Source organism: Lontra canadensis, unplaced genomic scaffold, assembly GCF_010015895.1.
Source record: "Lontra canadensis isolate GAN:19392208 unplaced genomic scaffold, GSC_riverotter_1.0 scaffold214, whole genome shotgun sequence".
Taxonomy (NCBI): domain Eukaryota; kingdom Metazoa; phylum Chordata; class Mammalia; order Carnivora; family Mustelidae; genus Lontra; species Lontra canadensis.
Window position 1 is genome coordinate 914315 of NW_022631208.1, and position 24330 is coordinate 938644.

Sequence of the window (24330 nt, forward strand, 5' to 3'; positions counted from 1 at the left end):
TTTCAGCTCAGGTGTTGATCTCAGGATTGTGAGATTGAGTCCCGCATCAGGCTCCCTGATCAGTGGGGAGTCTAAGAGTCTCTCTCTCTCTCTGCACCTCCCTCTACTTACGTGTGTGCTCTCTCGAATAAATAAATCTTTAAAAAAAAATCTTCTTTTAAAAAAATATATTTATTTAAATTCAAGTTAGTTAACATATAATATAGTATTGGGCTCAGGAGTAGAACTTAGTGATTCATCATTTACATACAACACCCAGCGCCCATCACAACAAGTGCCCTCCTAGATGCCCATCACCCATTTAGCCCATCCCTCACCCATCTCCCTTATAATAAGAATCTTCTAACACTGGATTTATTTGCATGATAATATTTGCACAACTTGGTAAATTTATTAAAAATCATTGTGCATGTGCGTTACATAAAGCTCAGAACTGCTATGAAATAATAAGCAGAGAAGGAAGTAATGAGACCAAAATGCATTTTGCTTAAATCTGGATGGTAGGATTGGGGCCAAATCCCTATCTTTACTTTGACATATTTCCTAAGTTTGAAGAGATGTGTTATTTTTTGTGTCACACACAAAAAGTTTGTTTAGGAAGGTTGAGCTGCATTACGTAGTTTTACGAAACTACCCAACTGGAAAATAAATGTTAATCTGAATAATGAAACTACTGTTCTATTTATTGTGACATTTCTAAACGCTGTACTTCTTTAAAACATGTACTGTTTTTCCAAGTGGATGGGTTGGCAGCATCTAATCGGTATCTAAATACCAGAAGCATGGAAATAGCAACTACTAGATCTACTTGCCATATCACATTGATTCATTCCATAGGCCTCTCTCAATTATCTAGCTGTTTCTGAATCTTTCCATCCTTAAAATGAGAGGAAATACTGGTCAGTAGCAGACTTTCATCTATTTTGGAGCACCTCCCTAGAGTTTGTAGTATATACTGTTTCTTTATACACAAAAACAGTTTTTTTCTTTGCTTCAGATTTACTGGAATTCTTCGATGATTCAGTTTTCTCATTTGTTAACTGAGAATGACAGCTACCTCACAGACTTATGTGAGGACCAAATGAGATAAAGGAAATGTACAACACTCAACAGAGCTCTCCTTTTCCTTCCTCATCAGTGTAGGTGAGATATTCTTTCCAACAGATTCTTGCTACTGTAGTTCTTTTTTTTTTTTTTAAGATTTTATTTATTAATTTGACAGAGAGAGACACAGCGAGAGAGGGAACACAAGCAAGGGGAGTGGGAGAGGGAGAAGTAGGCTTCCCTCTGAGCAGGGAGCCCGATGCCGGACTTGATATCACGACCTGAGCTGAAGGCAGATGCCTAATGCCTGAGCCATCCAGGAGCCCTGCTACTGCAATTCTAAGTCCAATTAAATGTGACTTCAGGAAACCTTTTACCATTCTGCCTTTCTTTCCATCCATTCCCCCCCTCCCATCTCTCTCTAAATCTCTTCTTTATGATTCAGAATACATTTTCAGTAGCTTTACCTGAGACTTTTAACTTCTGTTAAATCCCTGGGTCACTCAAGAAGTATTTCAACCACATTTGATTTATTTGGCAATCAACATATTTACATGTGTACTACTTTTAAAACTTGGTTTTAAAATAGTTAAGGGGCACCTGGGTGGCTCAGTAAGTTAAGCGTTGGACTCTTGATTTCAGCTCAGGCCATTATCTCGGGTTGTGAGATAAAGCTTAAGATTTTCTTCCTCTGCCCCTCCACCCTCTATAAGTAAATAAATAAAATATTAAAACCATTTAAAATATGAAATTTCAGGGTACCTGGCTGGCTCAAGAGAACGCAACTCTTGATTTTAGGGTTGTAAGACTGAGCCCCACATTGGGTGTAGAGATTACTTAAAAATAAAGGCTTTTAAAAAAATAATAAAATGCTAAATTTCAATCAAATTCAGGATCTATGGAAATCCCGAAGCTCCTATTTCTGTAGAAAAGTACTTTAAGAATAAACCTTAATACTCTGGTCTGTCATTTTTCTAAGAATATATCTGAAAGATTTCTAAAGCTTCATAGGACACTAACATCTTGACCTACTAAAGACATTTTGGTAAATTGACCAAAAAGTCTTATCGGGCACCTGGGTTGCTCAGTTGTTAGGTCAGGTCATGATCCTGGGATCCTGGGATCCAGCCCCTCATCGGGCTCCCTGCTGGGCAGGAAGCCGGCTTCTCCCTCCTGCTTGTGTTCCCTCTCTCATTGTGTGTCTGTCAAATAAATAAAGAAAAAAATTTTTTTAAAGATTTATTTATTTATTTGATAGACAGAGATCACAAGTAGGCAGAGAAGCAAGCAGAGAGAGAGGAGGAAGGAGACTCCCTGCTGAGCAGAAAGCCTGATGCGGGGCTGGATCCCAGGACCCTGGGATCATGACCTGAGCCAAAGGCAGAGGCTTTAACCCACTGAGCCACCCAGGTGCCCCTAAATAAATAAAATCTTGGAAAAAAAAAAAAAAGGCAGTCTCATCAACCCTACTTATCATGGTGTGCACTGAGTAATGTACACAGAATTATAGAATCACTATGTTGTAAGCTTAACACTAATGTAACACTGTAGGTCAACTATACTTCAGTTATAAAAATTTAATAAATATCTCATCAAATTCTGGTCCAAGATACAATGTAAGTTCAAATTAAGTGTGGTTATTTATAACTTCAAAACATATATAAATATATCAGAAACAAGCTGGAAGTTTTACTGAAAAGGGTAGATACTGAACTTTTGGAGATGTTCAGATATCAGACTTCTATCCTAAATCAGGGGGTGAACTGAAGAATTTTTAAGGTCTTTACAGCAACATGATTCAGGCAGCGGGAGAAAAGTCATATTTCAAAAACTGAGGATGAGGAATTTATATGCTATAAATAGAGCATTACATTGTCTGAAAATACTTGTTTTATTTTTATTCATTAGTCGTGTGTGTGTGTGTGTGTGTGTGTGTCTGTAGTGGGTGATGGAGGGATTGAGAATAGATGCTCCATCGGTCATCTGCCAGAGAGGTAATGACTATCAGGTCAGGTGGTGGCGGGGCCGTGTACTTTTAAAGATACAAATTGTTAATGGCTGGAGTTCACAGGAGCTTGTTGTTGCAGCTGCTGTTGCTGTTGTTGACATTTTTTTTTTTTTAAAGATTTTATTTATTTGAGAGAGAGAGAGAGAAAGAGTTTGAGAGTGGGGAGGGCTGGGGGAGCAGACTCCCCACTGAGCAGGGAGCATGATGTGGGACTCGATCCCAGGACTCCAGATCATGACCTGAGCTGCAGTAGCTCAACCAACTGAGCCACCCAGGCACTCTTTTGTTGTTGATATCTTACCCTCCACTCTTAGGATAGAAAAGCTGCTTTGGGGCAAACAATGGGACTCAACCTTCCCATTACCACCAATGGAGATAACAATACATATCTTTTGAAATCAAAACAAAGATTTTCTTCTAAAATTATCTTTCTTCTATTAGGTTTTTTTTTTTTTTTAAGATTTTATTTAATTATTTGAGAGAGAGAGAGGGAGAGCAGAGTGAGAGAGAGAGAGAGAGAGAGAGCAGAGAGGGAGAGTTAGAGGGAGCAGCAGACTCCCAGCTGAGCAGAGAGTCTGATGTGGGGCTTGATCCCAAGACCCTGAGATCATGACCTGAGCAGAAGGCTGACACTTACCAATGAAGCCCCCAGGCGCCCCTCTTCTATAGGGTTTCATGTCAAGGATAATTTATTTTGAAATTTGAAATAACATTAAAATAGGGAATTATATTTTACTTTGACAAAACATGGGCATGGGTTAGAAATAGTGAAGAAATACTCCTGCATAGGTAATCTTTATTGTTCAGTTAAAATTAGCCACACGAATCAAATACTTGTGCTGACTAAAAATCTTCATTGAATTTTTAAAATTTTATTTTAAAATTTATTTATTTTTTTATTAAAGATTTATTTTATTTTATTTTATTTGACAGAGAGAGAGAAATCACAAGCAGGCAGAGAGGCAGGCAGAGAGGGGGGGAAGCAGGCTCCCCGCTGAGCATAGAGCCCAACTCCAGGCTTGATCCCAGGACCCTGAGATCATGATCTGAGTCAAAGGCAGAGGCCTAACCCACTGAGCCATCCAGGTGCCCCTCTTCATCGAATTTTTGGGCTAACAAAGACATCCAATATCTTAGTTTTAGATTCTTTTTTTTTTTTTAATTTATTTGACAGAGAGAGATCACAAGTAGACAGAGAGGCAGGCAGAGAGAGAGAGAGAGAGAGGGAAGCAGGCTCCCTGCTGAGCAGAGAGCCCAATGTGGGACTCGATCCCAGGACCCTGAGATCATGACCTGAGCCGAAGGCAGCGGCTTAACCCACTGAGCCACCCAGGCACCCCAATACCTTAGTTTTAGAGGAGAGAGAGTATGGGAAGCAGAGATCTAGCAGTCTCATGGCTGGGATGCTCCCAGAACTTGTTATTCTGATGTTACAATGTGTCAATAAGGAGGAACTCCAGAAGATAAATAGGAGTACTATATTTTACTCCCCATTCCTGTAAAATGGGCAGCTTGTCAAATTTCCCCCTCAAATTGGAAATACTTCAAACCAGATATTTTGGATTCTAATAAATTTAACTTCTGTATTAAGTTAGATGGATCTTGTTCATTTTTGCTGGGCATCTGATTTCCAATGAAAACTGTGGAAGCCATACAAAGGCAGATTTTTCTTCTATGTTTTTCCTTCTGAAGAGCAGTCACCTAACAGCATCATATTAGGATCTGAATGACAGGCCTATGAGTACTCTTAAAGTGTCAAGTGCAATGTTACAGGTTTTAAATTCAAATCAAACTAAAGCAATTTGGAATTAAAATTTGATTTGTTGATGGCTCCTATCTTCTTGTGTCAAAGAAGAAGCAAACAAAACATTGCTGGGATGCAAAGGAATCTCACTTTACAAAAAATGTATCTCTGAAAAGTTGACTATAAATTGAATTTAAATACAATGCTGGAATTATTGAAAATGTTTCTATAGGGGCGCCTTGGTGGCTCAGTGGGTTAAGGCTTCTGCCTTCGGCTCAGGTTGTGATCCCAGGGTCCTGGGATCAAGACCCACATCAGGCTCTCTGCTCAGTGGGGAGCCTGCTTCCCTTCCTCTCTCTCTGCCTGCCTCTCTGCCTACTTGTGATCTCTGTCAAATAAATAAATAAAATCTTAAAAAAAAATGTTTCTATAAAATAATCATTCCATAATTTATCTGCAACTAATTCATTTCAATATTGTCAAGTTTTTAACTCTAATGCTCACATTACTTAAGGAAAAATTAATTACTATTAATATTTCCGTAAAAAATATGCAAGAAAATCATACTATGAAACTACACCAATGTATTAAAGGTCTTATTTTAAGAGCTTCTTAAATAAAGTATGTCCTGAGTTAAAACCAAGCATAGCAAAAGCTACATCAATATTTTCAGGGTTTCAAGATATCGCTTGGAAAATTATGGCTCCAATAACAAATTGTTTTTGCAGATCACCCTTCTAAAGAGAAGCAGTGAAACACAAAAATTACTGCATTAATCTCCTGTTTAGGGATCAGCTAACTTACCCAACAAGATCTATCTTTTTTGTTAGTGACACGACCACCATGAATCCTAATTCAAATGAGTAATTAATACTTCCAATGTTTGATGGTGCTCATGAAGGACCTTCTCGGCTGCATCATGAAAAGTAGTATTTGCTCTTTGGAATATGATGTGTGAACGGGACCCGACACAGCAACTCATGACAAGAGACAGTAACACTAGAAAGCACTAACACAGTACTAACTAGACAGCCAGGGGCTGTTCTGTACATTTTACCTACATTCATTTGATCCTCGTAATACTTCTATGAGTTGGAGACTGTTTTTATCCTCACTTACAGGTGTGAATACTTAGTCACTTGCCAAAGGTCACCCATTAAAACAATGGAGAAAGGACCCAATGTTGGATGGCCTAACTCCAGAGTCTGTGCTCTCACCCAGGGCTCTTTCCCTCCAGGTTTGCCTCAAGACTCCAGTAATGCAGTGATGGCCATCGTATGACCAGCGATGCACAATTCTACTCCTCATTCACTAGTGTAAATCTAGCTCGGGTCAGTTGAACCCTCCACACAAAAGCTTTTACTGGCTAACATGCATATTCTGGCAGTTTCAATCCAACCCTGGAGCATTTCACAAAAGGTGCAATTCTAACAGATTACTTACTTTTTGGTGGAGCTCAACACGGAGCCTAAAATGCCTCAGAAATGACTCAATCAGATCACGCGAAAATTTAGGACTGTAAAACTCATATTACTACATTTACCACAGCATGCTTAACGTTCACAACTGGACCTATACTTCCAAAATCCCTGCGCCTGATTTGCTCTCTTAGTGAGTTCAGCTAATCTCCCTTTCTACTTCCAATAAATAAAGCATACCCGGCAAATGCTGTCCAAGGCAAGTTTGCAGACACGTATCTGAATTTAGTATCATTCTCATTCAGATCAAATGTCAGGGTAAAGCAGGTCCTTTCAGGTGGCCTGCTTGGCTGCCCTTTGCCCAGGAACACCTTTTGCTTTTCTGAATTTCACAGTAAAGTGTAGCAACATGTTACAGCTCCCGCTGAAAATGTAAATAGGATATTACAGTCGTCAGCCAAGAGCTGGCCCGAACGTTGCCCAAAGGAATATTCATACTTAAATTTATACTAATTTATATCTCACAATCTTTGAAGAGCAAAAATGCCTCGACTACTTAATAGTGGTCAAATAAAGCCATTTCAATATCAGGTTGTAATAAGTAACTTTAGGTTAAATAGCAAGCAACTTAAACTTTAAAATGCCAAGAGTATAGAGAGGCAAGGTGATAGTAGCAGAGTAGTTTTGGGAGCTCCCAGGATCCACTCACAAAAAATGGTGATAGATGCAAGGTTGGAAAAAAAATTCAAGTCTGTAGGCAACATCTTTACCAAAAACCAGGTGAAAATGGTCCTGGAAATCTAGAATAGGTAGAGTCAAACTACACTTAACAACAATAATGGGGTGACCACAGGTGCGCCTGGGTAACTCAGTTGACTGAGTGTCTGATTATGGTTCTGGTCGTGATCTCAGGGTCTGGGGGTCGAGCCCTGAGTGGAGCCCCCAGTTGAGCCTGTGCTTAGCAAGGAGTCCGTTTGTTCCTCTCCTTCTGCCCAACAACTTACTCACCCCCTGCCCCCACCCCTGCTCATGCTCTCTCTCTCTCTCTCTCAAATAAAATCTTAAAAAAAAAAAAAAATGATGACCACAGCTGTGCTGGCTGACGTGGAGGTTTGAAAATGTGGTCTTGTAACATTCAAAGCAGCCAAAGAATCCAGAAATCACCAGGTCATCATCCAAAGAAAGGGGATGCTCTTCCCCACTTGAAATGGGAGCCCCACAAGTGAGTCTAAGAACCACAGGGAGAACTGGGAGGATGCCTGGTAGGGTTTCTCTTGCCCATGAGTGCAAGGAAATGTCCCATCTAGGACTTCCTATTTTATAGAAAATATGGAGGAGAAAAGAATATGCTAAATAATACCATAAAAATGAAATCAGCCAAATGTGGGAAATCCTATAGGATAAATAACCTGGTCTCTTCAATAAAATGGCATGACAATGTGGGGATGACGGGAAGGAAAATTAAAAAAGACCTAAAGACATAGCAACTAAATGAAATATATAAATTTTGTTAGGATCCTGATTTGAAGTCACCAACTCCTTAAAAAAATTTTTTTTGAGACAACTGGGGGAAACTGAATATGGGCTGAGGATTAGACTATATTAACAAATTACCAATTAACTTCGTAAGTGTGACACTGGTACTGTGGTATGTTTTTTTTTTTACATATCCTAATCTGTTAAAGATACTTAGAGGAATATATACCAATGAAATAATATGATGTCTGGGATTTACTTTAAAATATTACTGTGGCTGCCACAGCAGCATGGGAGAGACCATGAATTCTGTTTCAAGGCATCTTTGAGCTTGTCAAGTAATGTCATGAACAAAGCTCACCCTGCCAAGCTGGAAAATTTAGGGAAGAAGTTGTAACTGAAATTAAATGGTGGCAGACATGTCCAAGGAGGATTTGATAGCTTTATGAAACTTGTGAATGCATTGAGATGGCAGTCAGTGGGCAACAGAATAGAACAATACAAAAAAGTGGTAATACGAGGAAACAGTGTCATCATATTTAAGCCTTGGAACAACTATAAGCTAAGACTTGTTCACCACAGGAATCAATGGCTTCTAACATGTCTCCTTTCCAATGAGCCAGTTTTACTATGAGATGAAAATCAGGGCTGCAAACATTTTTATATTAAATTCTTTATTAAATACATTTTTGTAATCTTAAATATAAATCCTCAGCAAGAAGGTGGAAGAGTTGAACAGAGAACAGCAATATTTTGATAACCATTGTAAGTATAGTTCATAAAACTTTGTTTCTATATTTACATGACTGAAATTTTTCTTTTCTTTCTTTTTTTTTTTAGATTTTATTTTATTTTATTTTTAAGATTTTTTATTTATTGATTTGACAGAGAGAGATCACAAGTAGACAGAGAGGCAGGCAGAGAGAGAGAGAGAGAGAGAGAGAGAGAGGGAAGCAGGCTCCCTGCTGAGCAGAGAGCCCGATGCGGGACTCGATCCCAGGACCCTGAGATCATGACCTGAGCCGAAGGCAGCGGCTTAACACACTGAGCCACCCAGGCGCCCCTAGATTTTATTTTTAAGTCATCTCCACACCCAACACAGGGCTCAAATTTACAACCCTGAGATCAAGAGTCCCATGTTCATCGACTGATCCAGCTAGGCACTCCTGTGATTGAAATTTTTCAAAATTAAAAAACTAAATAGAAAAAGTCTAGGCACAGCATGATTTAGAATATCTAATTACTATATTAAAACTTATGAAACAAAAGGAGCAAAGGAGAATAGGATTTATTTTAAAACGTTTAAAAATTCTTCAAACTTTTTTTTGTAGAGTAATTGTCATATCCTTTAGGTTAGTCTAGTAATCCAAAGACAAAACCATCACTTAAAAATATGTTGTTATAAAAAAAAAGCCCACAAGATTTTGGGAATTTTTGCCAAGTTTAAAACATTCTCCAAAGAGAACACTCTCTAGCATAGATTTCCAAAGCAAAGTGTCTGTGTCTGGTATCACTCTTTTGAACATTCTCCACTGTTGCTCAAATAGGAGACAAACCACATTTCCAAGATTGTAAATCATTACCTAGGAAAGTTTTGGCAATTTCCCATTCAGTCACATTTTCCAGTCATTTGGTTCTCATGTTTATGGACCTGGCTGTTCACTTTTAGCCAATGTCCAGGAGGGACTCTGCTCTAGGCAATTTTTTTTTCCTTCAATTGTGACATCTTTGTGAGTTAGCTATTATACAATATTATCAAAGCATACTGCTTTCTGACTCATATTACCCAGAAGACAATTCAGGAATGAACTTGGACTAGAATTTTATATAGCATGCTGAGTTTCTTAAAGGTTTTGGTACCTATTTTTCTATAACCGTTGAAGGTCCTTTGCCTTTTCTTTTCCATATCACATATTATTTGAATAGTTCAAGTGCCCTGCATGTATTTCTATAATTTTCTTAGCCACAGGCAACTCCTGTAATGAGAAATAGATATCTGATCTTATTCGGCAGGTTAAACCACGGTGTAGGGCAATGCTGTCTCCTCATTTTCTCTTCTATATACATTACACAGTTTGCTCCTTTGGTTTTTGAGCACATGCCAGATCTTCTCAAAGATCTTCCTCCTTTGTTCTCTATATTTATAAATGTAAACACTACATAATTTCCCCAATGACAAAATTACCCCAAATCACCTAAAAATGATTTTAGAAGTACAAATGATTTGGGAACCAGAGACAGTGATATTAAGCAACTGATAGGATAGTAGGAGGAAGAATAGTGAGGGGAGACTTTGTTTCCAAAAAAACATATATACTCACTGATATGAGTAGGACTCACTTCCTATTCTAGTAAGGGCCTGAGGAGGTGACCCAGAACTCTAATCTCAGCTTCCTCATCTCCCCATGGAGATAAGAGTACCTGTTGCAACCTTTCCACATGATGCAAAAAGATGACTAGATCAGTGTTTGAGAACCAGTTTGAGCTCTTTGTTAGAAGGAAGTCAGGTTTATAGCCTGCAAGGTGTGAAACTGGATGTTCAGGTGAGTAATTACAGGGAGACATACAGTTCTCAAAGGCAGGGTCAAAACTCTTTGTACCTCAGATATTGCAATAATTGGGAAGAAGACATCTTAATGTTAACAACTCCTGACTTAATTAACAGCTTGGAATTCCTTAACATACTTCTACTGATATAACATACTAACATCAAATTTGACAAATCCCTTTTTGGTCAGATAGAATAAGCACACAGGTGTCTAAGATAAGCTAAAAGGAAAGGGGAAAAAAAACCCCTAAAATTCTAAATTTAATAAATTTATATTTAATGTAAATAGGTACTCTTGAAGATCATCAGCAGTATACTGAAACTAAAAGAATCAATGGGAGAGGAGCAGCGAGGAACAGGACTGATGAAAAGACAGAACAAATAGGAAGTTTCAAAGGTGAAACTGAAGAGAGGAAATGACTCAGCCACAGTTCCAGGAGGGAGTTCCAGTTAGGTGAGTTGTAGGTGATGATATGACCTGGGAAAGCTCATTAATACAAAGGACAAGATTCCAGGAACTAACCGCAGAGTGTCCTCAGGAGTCATGGACACAATGTACAATGACAATAATGTAAAAAATATTCTCCTCACATTGGAGAAAATCTTGATATCTTTCTCTTTTAATACTCAGGGTAAAGTCAACTATAAAAAAACAAAAACAAAATAAAGAACTCAGAGCAGTTTTGGCTACTGAACCATAAATAGCTGATATAATGGTAGCAAAATCTAATACTACAAAAAAGTTGAGGTGAAGGAAAAATATGCCTATTAGTCTAGTCTAAATTTAAGTTATTCATCATTTTGGGGAGACTGCACTATCCCCAACCCGGGGGGTACAGTTGCAAATCAGAGAGGCACGGGTCCTATCCCTCTAACAGGCTGCAAGGCTGCAGAAACATGGCTGTGATCTGGGTAGAACATGGCCAAGGACTGAATTATTGGCATTTATAAAACCATGGTGAAAGTGAGTGCAGACATGTTCAACTGGAATTCTTCAAATTCGGAGTACTTCAAATTTTTTAAAAGACTTTTATTTATTTATTTGAAAGAGAGAGAGCTCAAACAGTGGGGACTGGCAGGCAGAGGGAGAGGGAAAAGTGGGCTCCTTGCTGGGCAGGGAGGCTGATGTGAGGCTTGATCCCAAGACCCTGGGATCATGACCCAAGCCGAAGGCAGAGGCTCAACTGACTGAGCCACCTAGGTGGCCAGGGAGCACTTTATATTTTATTATTTTATGATTGTTTAAAGTTTTTATTTATTTATTTGAGAGAGAGAATGAGAGAGAACTAGCATGGGGGTGGTCAGAGGGAGAAGCAGACTCCCTACTGAGTGGACAGCCATATGCAGGACTCAGTCCTGGGACTCCAGGATCATGACCGGAGCTGAAGGCTGTCGCTTATCCAACCAAGCCACCCAGGTGCCCCAGCACTTCATATTTTAAACCTAAATCTAATTCAGGGATCTAGAAAGCCTTCTGCTAGAAGTAATACTCAAACTAAGTTTTGACTGAAGAAGGAAAGGGAAGCCAATGGGGTACAGCATGTGTTAAATTCTCATGAAATGAAACAGCATTATGCTCTTGAGGACCAAAATCAGTGCAGCTTGCCTGGAGAGGAGTGCCATGATGGTATGATGGCAGACTAAGCAATAGGGAGGATCTAGAATTTGAAGGATCTTTATATGCCATGCTAAAATTTGGGCTTTATTCTAGATCCAGTGACCACCAAAATATTTTTTTAAAGATTAATTTATTGGAGAGAGAGAAAGAGAGAAAGAGCATGCACAGGGGGAGAGGCAGAGGAGAGACAATCTCCAGGGGACTCTGCAGAGTGCAGAGCCCCACATGGGCTCAATCTCATGACCCTGAGATCATGACCTGAACCCAAACCAAGAGTCCAGTGCTTAACCGACTGGGCCACCCAGGCACGCCATCACTAAAATAATTTAAGCAAGGAACAATAGAATCAGATCTGTCTTTTGGAGATCACTCAGGCATCAGTGGTAGGTAAGGGAACAAGTAAGGTGGGAAGGCTTAAACTAACACAAGAAGAAAGGTAATGGGATATGATATAGATAAGGAAAGAAATGAAATATGTACTGAGAAAGGGATTGGATGTGGGGATGAGTGAAAGGAAGGTACTACAATGACTGCCAGCCCTCAAGTTTGAATGTAGTGCCACCTAATAAGATAGGTAATAGAAGAGAAACAGAGTTTTTTGAAGGTGTGTGAGGAAGAAAATGGATTTTCAATCTAGTTTTACTTGAGCTTGAGGTACCAGAGCGAAATATAAGTTACACGTTATTCTTTTGATGCCAACATAACACCTGCTCAAACATGTTTCTTGGAGACATATTTTAGAACATATTTTATGTGATATGAGGCCGCTTAAAAAGGAAGAGGACTAAATAGGCAAATTGTATGGTGGTCACTATAAAATAGAAAAATAGTACTTAACAATATGGAGAAATAGTTCCTAATAATATGTAACCTAAGACCTCATTTCATTTACAAATAAAATATGGCAGCATGGGTAACAAGTCCAATCTGCTCTCCATTAGACATAAGAATAGTAAAGCAGACAAGATAAAATAAGATGTACTATTTTTATCTTTTTGAAATTATACCTTGAGTGGTCTTGTATATTACATACTAGTAGTAGAGAAGAAAAAAATTAATGCAATCAATTTTATGTGCAATTTTCCTCGGTAGCTAATTATTGAACCTTTTCCCCCTTATTAATTGTTCAATATTTTTTGTCCTATTTTTCAAACAAGTGGTTATTAACTATATTAATTTTCTTTAGAAACGTACTAGTTCATTAAGGATGTTTTCTGGCAACCTAAGCACATAAAAACACTACGGTACTTAAAAGATTAAGCGTGACTTTTCGGTGTATATTATATTCATTCAAACATCATTTAATGACCTAGGAAAACATCTTTGCAGCTGTTCATCTAGGATTTTACGTTGTATTCACGGCGTGAATCAAAAGATTCTGCTATGAATCCTATTTGTCAACCCATTCATTCTGAAACACCTAATTGTTAGTCTAACAAGTCTCCTTCAAAGTTATCTTTCTCTCTCTTCACACCATCGTCAAGATCTGAAGTTTTTCACCCTCCCTTCTCCCAAAGAAAAAAATGGAAACATTCACTCCTGCTTCACGCCCCCCCCCCAACCAACCCACACCAGAATAGTAAAGAAGGGGGTAGGCAAAGTGGAACAAGTTGCGACCGGCGACTGGGAGCACAGAATTAGAACCAAAGCTCGGGCTTGAAACAGAGACCGGGAATCCGTCACCAACGTCCGGAAGGATCTGGGCAATTTGCCGAAAGAGAGCACCCCCCGCCCAAGCCTCAATAACTGACTGGTGCTAAGAAACCAGCGAAAGAGCGAGTGACAACCAGAGAAAGAGGCCCGACCCTCTGGGACACCCTGAAACACGCAAGGAATGCGAAAGAAACGGCAGGAATCCGGGACCGGCTGCGGTCGGCCGGAGCGCCAGTCAGGTTAAAACAGCTTTTCTAAGGCACGCAGGCTGCTGAGACTCTTGGGTGGGGAACGACGTTCGGGAGGTTGGTAATTGAGCAAGGGAAACTGATGGTTGGGAGCACGAGCCCCTCTGGCTCCCCAAAGTTAAGAGTCTCGGTGGACCACCGTCCAGTAACCGCCGCGAGACACCCGGAGCAAATCGGAAGGAGGGCCTGGGGGCGGGGCCAGAGCTCCTACCACGCCTCAAGCGCCCTTACTGGGTCCTCAGTACGCCTGCGTTTGGTGAAGCCGCACTCTATTTGGCTGCTAGGCTTGCGGCGGCAGCGGCGTTCTCTACCCGGCATGCTGCGCGGGAGTGACGGCCCTACGTCTATCCCCTTCCCAACCCTACCCCCTCTTCCCCCTCCCCCCTCCCGCTACGGCCCCCCCTTTCCCTAAAGTGAGTGAGTGAGACGGGCAGATGGAGGAGGGACTGTAATGGCGGCGGCCGGCAGCTCCCTGCTCTGACCCACGGCAAGCATACAGCAACGACCCCCTCCTCGCCCCTTTCTCAGGCGGCCTCCGCCCCGCGGCCAGCGCGGGGCCACCCTCCCCGGCCCTTCCCCCAGCCGTCGGCTTCTCGCCCTGCGCCCCGGCCGGGGCACCACACACAATGGACGAGCTCGCCGGAGGCGGTGGTGGAGGCGCGGGGATGGCAGCCCCTCCAAGGCAGCAGCAGGGACCTGGGGGGAACATGAGCCCTTCGCCAGGGGGAAATGGAGCGGCGGGCGGTGGGGGCCCTCCAGCCGCCGAGGGTGCGGGCTCCGCGGCAGGCCCGGAGCTGTCCCGGCCGCAGCAGTACACTATCCCGGGGATCCTGCACTACATTCAGCACGAGTGGGCTCGGTTCGAGATGGAGCGGGCGCACTGGGAGGTGGAGCGGGCCGAACTGCAGGTACCTTGCTGGGGTCGGTGTGCGGGACGGCTGCGGCGCCGGGGTTCCCGGCTGTGGGGGGTGGGGTCGGGACTCCCCTCTGTCGGAGCCCCGGGCCTTGAGGGTTGAGGGGAACCTACCTGTGCAGCTCGGGGGGCGATAGTCCTGCCTACGGTTCTGGCGACGGCTCTTCCGAGAGTCCCCCTCCCCCTTTCCCGCAGAAGCTTGTTCCCCAACCCTTACTAGCTGCGCGGTGCGGGCTTCCTTGGGGCAGCCATTTTGACTTTTAGTATGGCGTCTGCGGGGGCTCCTCTGGAGGCGGCCTGCCTGGCCTCCGGGGCTTGGGGCTAAACTCTTCTCTGTGGGAGAGTCCGGCGCGGGGTTATTGGGCATTAAGCTTGCTTTTGATTGTGCCTGTTGCGACGGAGAGCCCGAGGAGAGGGTCTGGGATGGGCATTTTATTATCTTTTCCTTCATCACCCTCCCCCCCCCCCAATCCGATTTGGCATTTTTGGCCCCCTCTCTCGGAGTTGGTATGCACTTGCCCCTTGACAGCCACGCTTCTTTCCAGGGCTGCTACCAAGCGTAATGTCTTGCTGCTCTCTTGAGAAGTTTTCATTTCCTACCGCCAACTTTCAGTACCTTATTACCTGGGATGCTGCCTTACTCACTTAGGTTCTCTTTCAATTAGTTCTCCCTAAGCGACTGTCTCATGAGTACTTCTCTAAATTGAAATTTTCCTTTTAGAGTACTCTTCACCGGGCTTCTAGCCCTTTCTTTATCTGTAAAAACCCAAACCAGAGTATCTGTGCTTTGTGAAACGACTGAGGAAAGATTCAATATTAGCTTGAAGTAAAACGTACTTGTCTCACGTTACTGACTCACGCAGGGGAAGCAAAGTTAAATATGCTCAGAACCCTTCATAATTGGTCCTTGATCTTTTTAAGGTGAAGCTTTATAGGCTGGTTTACCTAACTTTTGGAAGGTGTTGGTAGTTGAAGAACTTATGTCTTGGATTTCAGAATCCCTACATCTTTTTAAGAGGATTGTTCAACTCTTGGGTATTTGTGTTTATTTTTAAAACCCTTTCCAGGGCAAATTTAGGCTTAGAAGGAAAGAGCATGCAATCAAGTAGTGTTGCACCTGTTCTTCAGACTGGTATATATTTAGAATGTAAGCAGTAGTGTTCCCTGATATATTATGTCATATATGCCTACAGTGAGTAGTTAGGAAAATACAGTGTTGCAAGAAGGATGATTGGATTAATTTAGAAAGCGTGTCTTCGAACAAATATATATACTTTAGTTTAATTTTGAATTAGTAAACTTTTATTTGATTCTGTAAAGTTGGTGAAGCTAAACGTTTAAAAAAAGTAAGGATGTTTATATATCTTGACACTTTATCAAGTCTTTTAAAAATTAATTATAAATTAACACCTGTTAGTCAATTCAATGTTTTAGAATTGTGCTTTGATATACTATTGGACATTTATTTATTTATTTATTTAACTTAAAAAAAAAAAAACCCAAAAAACCCAAAACCCAACTTATTTATTTGAGAGAGAGTGAGAAAGAAAGAGAGCATGAGCAGGGCAGAGGGAGAGGCAGAGGGAGAGGGAGAAGCAGACGTCCCATTGAGCAAGGAGCTGGTCGTGGGACTTGATCCCAGAACTCTGGGATCATGACCTGAGCCAAAGGCAGACGGTCAACTGCCTGAGCCACACAGATGCCTCACTATTGAACTTCAAAAAATGTACCTTTCAAAAAGCTTGTATTCCAATTTTCTATTGTTTCTTTTAACTTGTGCATAGTCTGGTTTAAAATATGTGGGATTTATAGAGTTCTCTTGATAAATCCTTTTTATTACACTGTGTTGCAAACTTAATATTTTGTGTGAATGAAGATAGTAAGACAGTTATTTTTTAAAAATTGCATTTACAAATGTACTGAGTCTTGGACTCACTAAATAATACCTCACCAGTCCTTGGGTATAGTGTCTAGGACCTTTGCACTGTTGTATGAAAGGTTGGATTTTATTTTTTTCCTACCGTAGAGGATGAGACGCTTATTTTGCTCTGTAAGCACCTGAAAGCTTGGTTTTAACACTTTGTAGGTTAACAGTGCGTTAGTCATTTATAAGCTTCACTAAGTGTCTGAGAAAATGTCTTACTTCTGTCTAAATTAAAATCTATACATTAATGAGGTCTATATGACTGCCTTAGCCTATTCTTTCCCTTTTAGTTCTCCTCTCTGCCAGTAACAGTGAAATATTTTAAGGACTATTCCTTTTCTTGTTTGTTGCTATTAATCTGCTGTTGGCATATTAGTTCTGATAAAGCCTTCTGAGCTTTTTTTGTTTGTTTATTTTTAACAAGTGTTTCTAGACTTACTTTTTGCGAGGGATTTTTATTATTTCACGCTGATTTTTTTTTTAAGATTTATTTATTTATTTTATTTTTTTGATAGAGAGAGATCAGTAGGCAGAGAGGCAGGCAGAGAGAGAGAGAGAGGAGGAGGAGGCAGGCCCCCCGCTGAGCAGAGAGCCCGATGTGGGACTCGATCCCAGGACCCCGAGATCATGACCTGAGCCGAAGGCAGAGGCCCTAACCACTGAGCCACCCAGGCGCCCCCACGCTGATTTTTTGAAGTGGAATGTTCATGATTCTGTATGTTTTCTACGTATTTCTCTAAAATGTTTTATTGGGTTACTTAGTTAATAGGGTTTCAGGTTTTTTTCTGGAATATTGAATTTGCTTTAGTTACCTTCAGTCTTAAATAAGATTGCTTGTAAGATGCACCTTTAAAAATCATGTGTCAAAGGGTGCATGGCTGGCTCAGTTGGTAAAGCTTGCAGCTCTTGATCTCCAGGTTATAAGTTCCAGCCCCATATTGGGTGTAGAGATTACTTAAAACAATAACATTTTAAGGAACATATATTGGTCAAATAAAAAATGGTTAGGGTTTAGTGTTAGTGGATTTTAACTGTAAACTTAAACTTATTTTTAAGAATGATAACAAATAAGAGAGCTTAAATATTGTATACAGCCTTGGCTTGCTGTTGATGTGTAGATGAACAGTGACTCAAAAATATTCAATATTAGAATTATTCAATAATGAATATGAAGAGGTTAGGATATACCCAATTTTGATGTAAAATTTCAATATGGAATCCAACTTTCCCTGACTTTGGAAAGGATTTTGTTAAAAAAAAATTTTTTTTTTAAAATAGGCTTCACACCCAACTTGGGGCTTGAACTCATGACCCTGAGATCAGGAGTTCCATGTTCCACCAACTAAGCCACCCAGGTGCCCCTGGAAAGGATTTTATTTTATTTATTTTTTAAAAAGATTGTATTTATTTATTTGACACAGAGATCACAAGTAGGCAGAGAGGCAAGCAGACAGAGCGGGGAAGCAGGCTCGCTGCTGAGCAGAGAGCCCAGTGCCCGGCTCCATCCCAGGACCCTGAGACCGTGACCTGAGCCAAAGGCAGAGGCTTAACCTACTGAGCCACCCAGGCGCCTCTGGAAAGGATTTAATTTAATTAATTAATTAATTTATTTATTTATTTTTAGGATTTCATTTATTTGACAGAGAGAGATCACAAGTAAGCAGAGAGGCAGGCAGAGAGGGAGGGGGATGCAGGCTCCCCGTTGAGCAGAGAGCCCGATGCGTGGCTCAATCCCAGGACCCTGAGATCATGACCTGAGCTGAAGGCAGAGGCCTAACCCACTGAGCCACCCAGGTGCCCCTGGAAAGGATTTAAATTGGAATTTTGCTGTATGGTTCTATTCTCTGTAAAAGGAATTTTGATTAACGGTCTGTCTTACAAACTTGGAATTAAACCAGAGTATCATGTCTTAATGCTCTTTTATCTTCATGAGGTTAACTTGCCTGGGGCTCAGATAAAGCTTTAGTAGTAAGACTCTAAATGAAAATTCCTAAATGAAAATGTGAGCTAGAATCACTTGTTGTTGTTACTGTTTTTTAGGATTTTATTTATTCACTTGACAGAGAGAGACACAACCAGAGAGGCAACACAAGCAGGAGAGGTGGGAAAGGGAGAAGCTGAGCAGAGAGCTCAATGCGGGGCTCGATCCTAGGACCCTGGGATCATGACCTGAGCCTAAAGCAAACGCTTAATGACCGAGCCACCCAGCTGCCCTCAGAATCACTTGTAAAACTTGTAAAAATATGCAGGCCTCTACCTCATCCTCCAGAGATTTGGATTAATTTGGTTTAGGACTTAGAAAAAATGGACTGTTTATGGGTTTTTGGCAATTCACGTTATATAAAAATTATAGCTGCCATTTAAAAAGCACTACAACCTTATGAGGTAGGTATTTCTATTTTGCAGATGAGGAGATAAACTTAGGTGAAATAACTGCCAATGTCACTCACCTATGAAGTGTTACAGTTGAGATTTGAACCCCAGTTTGTCTGAATCCAAAGCTTGTGGTCTTATTACCGTTCTTGTAACCATTGTATTATATTGTTGTCTTACCATTTTTTATAGAAATGGAATCCGACTTATAGTTCTTCATCTGCCATTATGTGGCACACTAGTATGTTTAAACAAAGTTTTATTGAACCCCCATAATGTGTCAGGTATAATTTATGTATATTGCAAAAATGCCCTTCTATTTTTCTCTGTAGTGGTATGCATTTAGGATATACACAAAATTCTTGTCAACTATAAAAATATGACACAGATATTACATAGAATATGTAGTATAGGAGTTTGTATTCTAAAACTATTAATTGAACAAATGTAAAAAGAATTTTTTTTAAAGATATTTATTTATTTATTTATTTATTTATTTATTTATTTGACAGAGAGATCACAAGTAGGCAGAGAGAGAGGGGAAGCAGGCTCCCTGCTAAGCAGAGAACTCCATGCTGGGCTCAGGACCCTGAGATCATGACCTGAGCCGAAGGCAGAGGTTTCACCCACTGAGCCGCCCAGGCGTCCCAACAAATGTAAAAATTTTAACTAGTGTTTGTGTTTGCACACACTGGCATACTGATTTGTTGTATCTTGACAGATGTTGCCACCTAAAGACCTTAATAGATAATTTGTTTAAGCATAACTTGATTTCTTCATTTCTTTTTAAAGATTTTATTTTTTTGTTCGACAGACAGAAATCAAAAGTAGAGAGAGAAGGGGAAGCAAGCTCCCTGCTGAGCAGAGCACGGTGTGGGGCTCGATCCCAGAATCCTGGGATCCTGACCCGAGCCGAAGGCAGAGGCTTTAACCCACTGAACCACCCAGGTGCCCCTGATTTCTTCATTTTTAAAGGAGAAAAACTGACAGCTTATTCTGCACTATTACAACATTTTTATGAATCTACTATGAAAATACAAAAAGAAGAACAGTATGGTAATTTTTTGTAAAGGTACTCCCTTTATTCTGACAGTTTTTGCCTTCATAAATTTTGCTGTTCTGCACTCCCTATTTCAAATTATAGTTGACAGCAGAGGGGGGGAAACTTTATTTGACAGAATTAAAGAGACTACAACTTTATGTCATTTTATCTATTTCTTTTTGAAGTCCTTGCAAACTAAACGTCTAGGGACTACTAATCTGGAATTCTCTCTTCTTCTTTTTACTCCTTAACCCTGCATGATAGTTTACCTTTTTACCCTACTTTCTCCTTAAACACGTTTGAACACCTTGTAGGATATTGTTTTTTCTGTTGATGGTTGGCCCTCAAATTGCCAATCCTTTGGCTTTTTTTTTTTTTTTTTAAGATTTTATTTATTTATTTGAGAGAGAGCGTGTACGAGCAGGGGGAGGGGCAGAGGGAGAAGCAGATTCCCCAATGAGTGGGAGCCTGAGCCATGGGGCTCCCAGGACCCTGGGATCATGACCTGAGCCCAAGGCAAAAGCTTAATTGACTGAGCCACCCAGGCACCCCATCCTGGCTTTTTTATGGACGTTTATGCACTTAACCAGTACTTTCTGCTATTAACTATTTTTTCTTCAAAATCCTTTTCTTTGGCCTCCACTGTGTAATCCCCTAGTTTCCCTTGGTCCACTTAACACTTTTCTTCATGTTTCCTCTTCTTTGTTCCCAGTTGCTATTCCCTGGGACTCTTGTTCTTCTAATGTATTAACTGTATGTTTCATTTGAAATCAGATTTTCAGCTACCACTTAGGTCTTTTTTTTTTTTTTTTAATTAAAAAAATTTGAGGGTGTTTGCCTGGGTAGCTCAGTCTTTAAGCTTCTGCCTTCAGCTCAGGTGCCCCACATCTGGCTCCCTGCTCAGCGGGAAGCCTACATCTCTCTCTCCCACTCCCCCTGCTTGTGTTCCCTCTCTCACTGTCTCTCTCCCTCTCTGTCAAAAAAGAAAAAAAATTAGGAGAGGGAGGGGAGCAGGGCAGAGGGAGAGAGAATCGAAAGCAGGGTCCATGGCCATCTCACAACCTTGAGATGATGACCTGAGCCAACATGGAGAGTCCAGTGCTTAACCAGTGTTTAACTGGCTCAGCCACCCACGCGCCCCACCACTTAGGTCTTAATACCTAATATTTTTTGGTTACTGCTGTCTAAGTATTCCAGTGCTTCAGTATTAACTCGTTAAATTCTAAAACAACCCAATGAGGTTGGCACAGTTGGTTTATTTTCTTGTTGGCTTTTGGGGGTTTTTTTTGGATGGGTATTAGAATGTTGGGGCCCAGAGATTAAATAATTGGCCCAAGATTGTGCAACTGGTGGGTAGCAGAGCTGGGATTTAAACCTGGACAGGCTGCCTTTAGAAGCCATGTACTTACCATTACTAGATTTTGGTTATCAAATGTCTCTAATTTTCTAATTTTCTGTTTAACTTTTTACTTTTAATTCAGTACATTCATTATTCAGTTAATCTCACATGCTTGCTTCTTTCTCCCCCCACAAAATACACTTAACCTACTTATTCTCCTTTTTCCCTGATACTGTTAAGGTTTATCACCATCCTTCCCATCATTAGATGCTAGAGATATTAGTGGGTCTTACCCCTATATATTGAGTCTAAGTTTTATCGATTCTAGTGTAATTATTCATTGAATGTATTTGAGTGTTACTTTGTGCTAGGCACTCTACATAATGATGTATGAAGTAAGGACCTTGCCTTCATGGAGCTTGTAGTCTAGAAGTAATAGAATGTGGTAAACCAGAAATTAGCTAGATAAATGGTGAGAAAATAAATGGTAATAGGAAACCTATGTAGATAACAGATTTTCAGATAAATAGGTAATATTTATTGAGCAATTTCTATATGCCAAGAATTTAAATTCTTACTCTGTTTAGCTCATCTAATTCTCATAAAGCCCCTGGAGGTAAGAATACTTTTAGATCTGAAGTATGAATACCTTATCATAGGTGTTGCAATTAGAAGATAGAGCATTAGCAGAAATTCTAAAGAAGGAAAGAACTTTGTTGGAATGTGTGGACTGGACTACAGTGATTCAAGGGGCTGTCAAATATAGATAACAGTCTCAGTATGCTAAAATATATATACATATTTTTAAAGATTTATTTATTTATTTTGGGAGAGATAGTCTCAAGCAGACACCATGCTAAAGCTTAACGCAGGGCTCAATCCCATGACTTTAGATCATGACCCGAGCTGAAACCAAGAGTTGGACACCCAACCGACATCGCCACCTAGGCGCCCTTAAAATATATTTTAATTCAATGATTAATATTTTGGGATATAGTCTGAAAGCTGTGAAGACTCTTTTAGTTAAAAAAAATGAGTGACTAAAAAATTTTGCATAGAATGTCCCTGAAGCCTGGTAACCACTGACCTCAGGAAATCACCCTGATTTAATTTGTGTTTTTCATTTCTTTACTACCGCAGTTTTTTTCAGGGTGCTTCTGTCTGAATTCTCTGGAATAATCTAACAGTTTCCATCCATCCATACTGCTGTCTTAACACTTTCTTCTCTATATTGTAAATATGATTGTGTTGAGTATACCCTTTAATTTTTTATTATGGAGAGTTTTAAATATATACAAAAATATTACAGTATCTGTGACCTACAAACTTGTCATTCATCTTAAGGAACTCGTGACTGGTTTTTTTTTATTTTACTTACACTTCTGTCCCTTCCTCCCCTATCTGTTCTTTTGAAGCAAATCTCAGTCATGTAATTTTATCCATGAGTATTTCAGTATAGATCTAAAAGATAAGGACTTTAAAGATAACTAAATACCATTATTTGGTTGGAAACCTTCCCATCTTTTCCTTGCCCACCTTTTTAAGAAATGGTCTTTGGGGATACCTGGGTGGCTCAGTAGGTTAAGTGCCTGCCTTCAACTCAGGTCATGATCTCAGGGTCCTTGGATCAAGCCCCATGTCAGACTCTGCTCAGTAGGGAATCTGATTCTCCCTCTCACGCAGATTCTCTGCTCCGTGGGGAGTCTCATTCTCCCTCTCACTCTCCCTTTGTGCTTGTTCTCAAATAAATGAGAAGAATCCTTAAAAAAATCAGGTCTTTGGTCCTATAAAGGTTTCCAGAGTTCTGCATTTTGCAGAGTCCTTTTCTATAGTTTAATGTATTCTGTTTTGTTTATTTTTCCTTTAACTTGGTTAGTTGGATTCAGGGTCTTGATCAGAATTGGTATATTTTCTTATTGGGTGTGAGGATGAGAAAGGGCAAGACTTTTCACATGTGTTGAGGATTCCCATGAGAAGGCCAGACAGTTGATTTTGCCTTGTGATGTTAGCAAGCTGTTGTTTTCTCAGGCACATTGTTTCATTAGGGCCATCCTTAGTTTTTTAAAAAACTTGTTAAGAAATTGAGAGATAATTCATATAACATAAAATGTACCCTTTATGGAGTGTACATTTTTGTGGGTTTTAGTATATGTTATGTGGTATATACTGTGTGGTGTAGTCATCATCAGGGTCTTATTTCAGAATATTTTCATCACTGCACAAGGAAACCACCTATTAGCAGTCTCAATCTCCCCATCAACCCCCCCACCCCGCCCCCCACCACCACCCATTCCTTGACAACCACTACTTTCTGTCTCTATAGGTTTGCCTATTCTGGACATTGCATATAAGTGGAATCATATGATATATATGGCTTTTTGTGACTTTCACTTAAAATAACGTTTTCAAAAGGTTATTTTTTGTGACTTTCACTTAAAATAACGTTTTCAAAATGTTTTAACATTTGGCAGAACTTTATTCCTTTGTATGGTTGAGTAATACTTGTTTGTATGGATGTTCCAAATTTTGTCCATCAGTTGGTGGACACTTGGGTGTTTTGTACTTTTTGGCTATTATGAATAATGCTGCTGTTACCATTATGTGGACTTAGATTTTCTACTCTCTTGGGTATATACCTAGGAGTGGCATTTCTGGGTCATGTTCAACTTTTTGAGGAATTTTATGTTCAACTTTTTGAGAACTACCAAGCTGTTTTCCAAAGTGACTGCACCATTTTACTTTCCCACCAGCAATGCAGGAGGGTTCCACCCTTTTTTTTTTTTTTAAACTTTGAAATGTGTTTTTATTATTAAATTTTTTTTTATAAAATGCTTTTTCTTTGAATTTATTTAATTTCCTTCTGATTCCAAATCATGTTTTCTCCCTTTGTCTTCTCTCTCATTGACTTCTTTTTTTTTTTTTTTTTTTTTAAGATTTTATTTATTTGAGAGAGAGAGAGAGAGAATGAGAAGGGGGAGGGTC

At 40.1% G+C, this 24330-nt stretch overlaps 2 protein-coding genes across 10 annotated transcripts in view; one reads left to right on the forward strand and one right to left on the reverse strand.

Moving 5' to 3' along the window:
* The window catches only part of AP4S1 (adaptor related protein complex 4 subunit sigma 1), a 54844-nt gene extending 39719 nt beyond the window's left edge, over nt 1–15125 (reverse strand). For 2 of the 6 annotated variants that reach the window (XM_032848920.1, XM_032848921.1), the window contains exon 1: nt 14785–15084. Coding sequence is in view for 2 of the 6 variants with exons in the window: in XM_032848919.1 (XP_032704810.1) it covers nt 6604–6638; nt 14785–15121 (372 nt within the window). In the remaining 4 variants the exon portion in view is untranslated. Of the gene's footprint in view, nt 1–6463; nt 6639–14784 lie in introns of those variants that run through there. The other 4 variants (XM_032848919.1, XM_032848918.1, XM_032848917.1 and 1 more) reach the window with 4 other exon arrangements.
* STRN3 (striatin 3) overlaps nt 14141–24330 on the forward strand; it is a 114169-nt gene continuing 103979 nt past the window's right edge. For 2 of the 4 annotated variants that reach the window (XM_032848914.1, XM_032848913.1), the window contains exon 1: nt 14141–14665. In XM_032848914.1, coding sequence (XP_032704805.1) covers nt 14384–14665 — 282 coding nt within the window. In that variant the 5' untranslated portion in view covers nt 14141–14383. The remainder of the gene's footprint in view (nt 14666–24330) is intronic. The other 2 variants (XM_032848911.1, XM_032848912.1) reach the window with 2 other exon arrangements.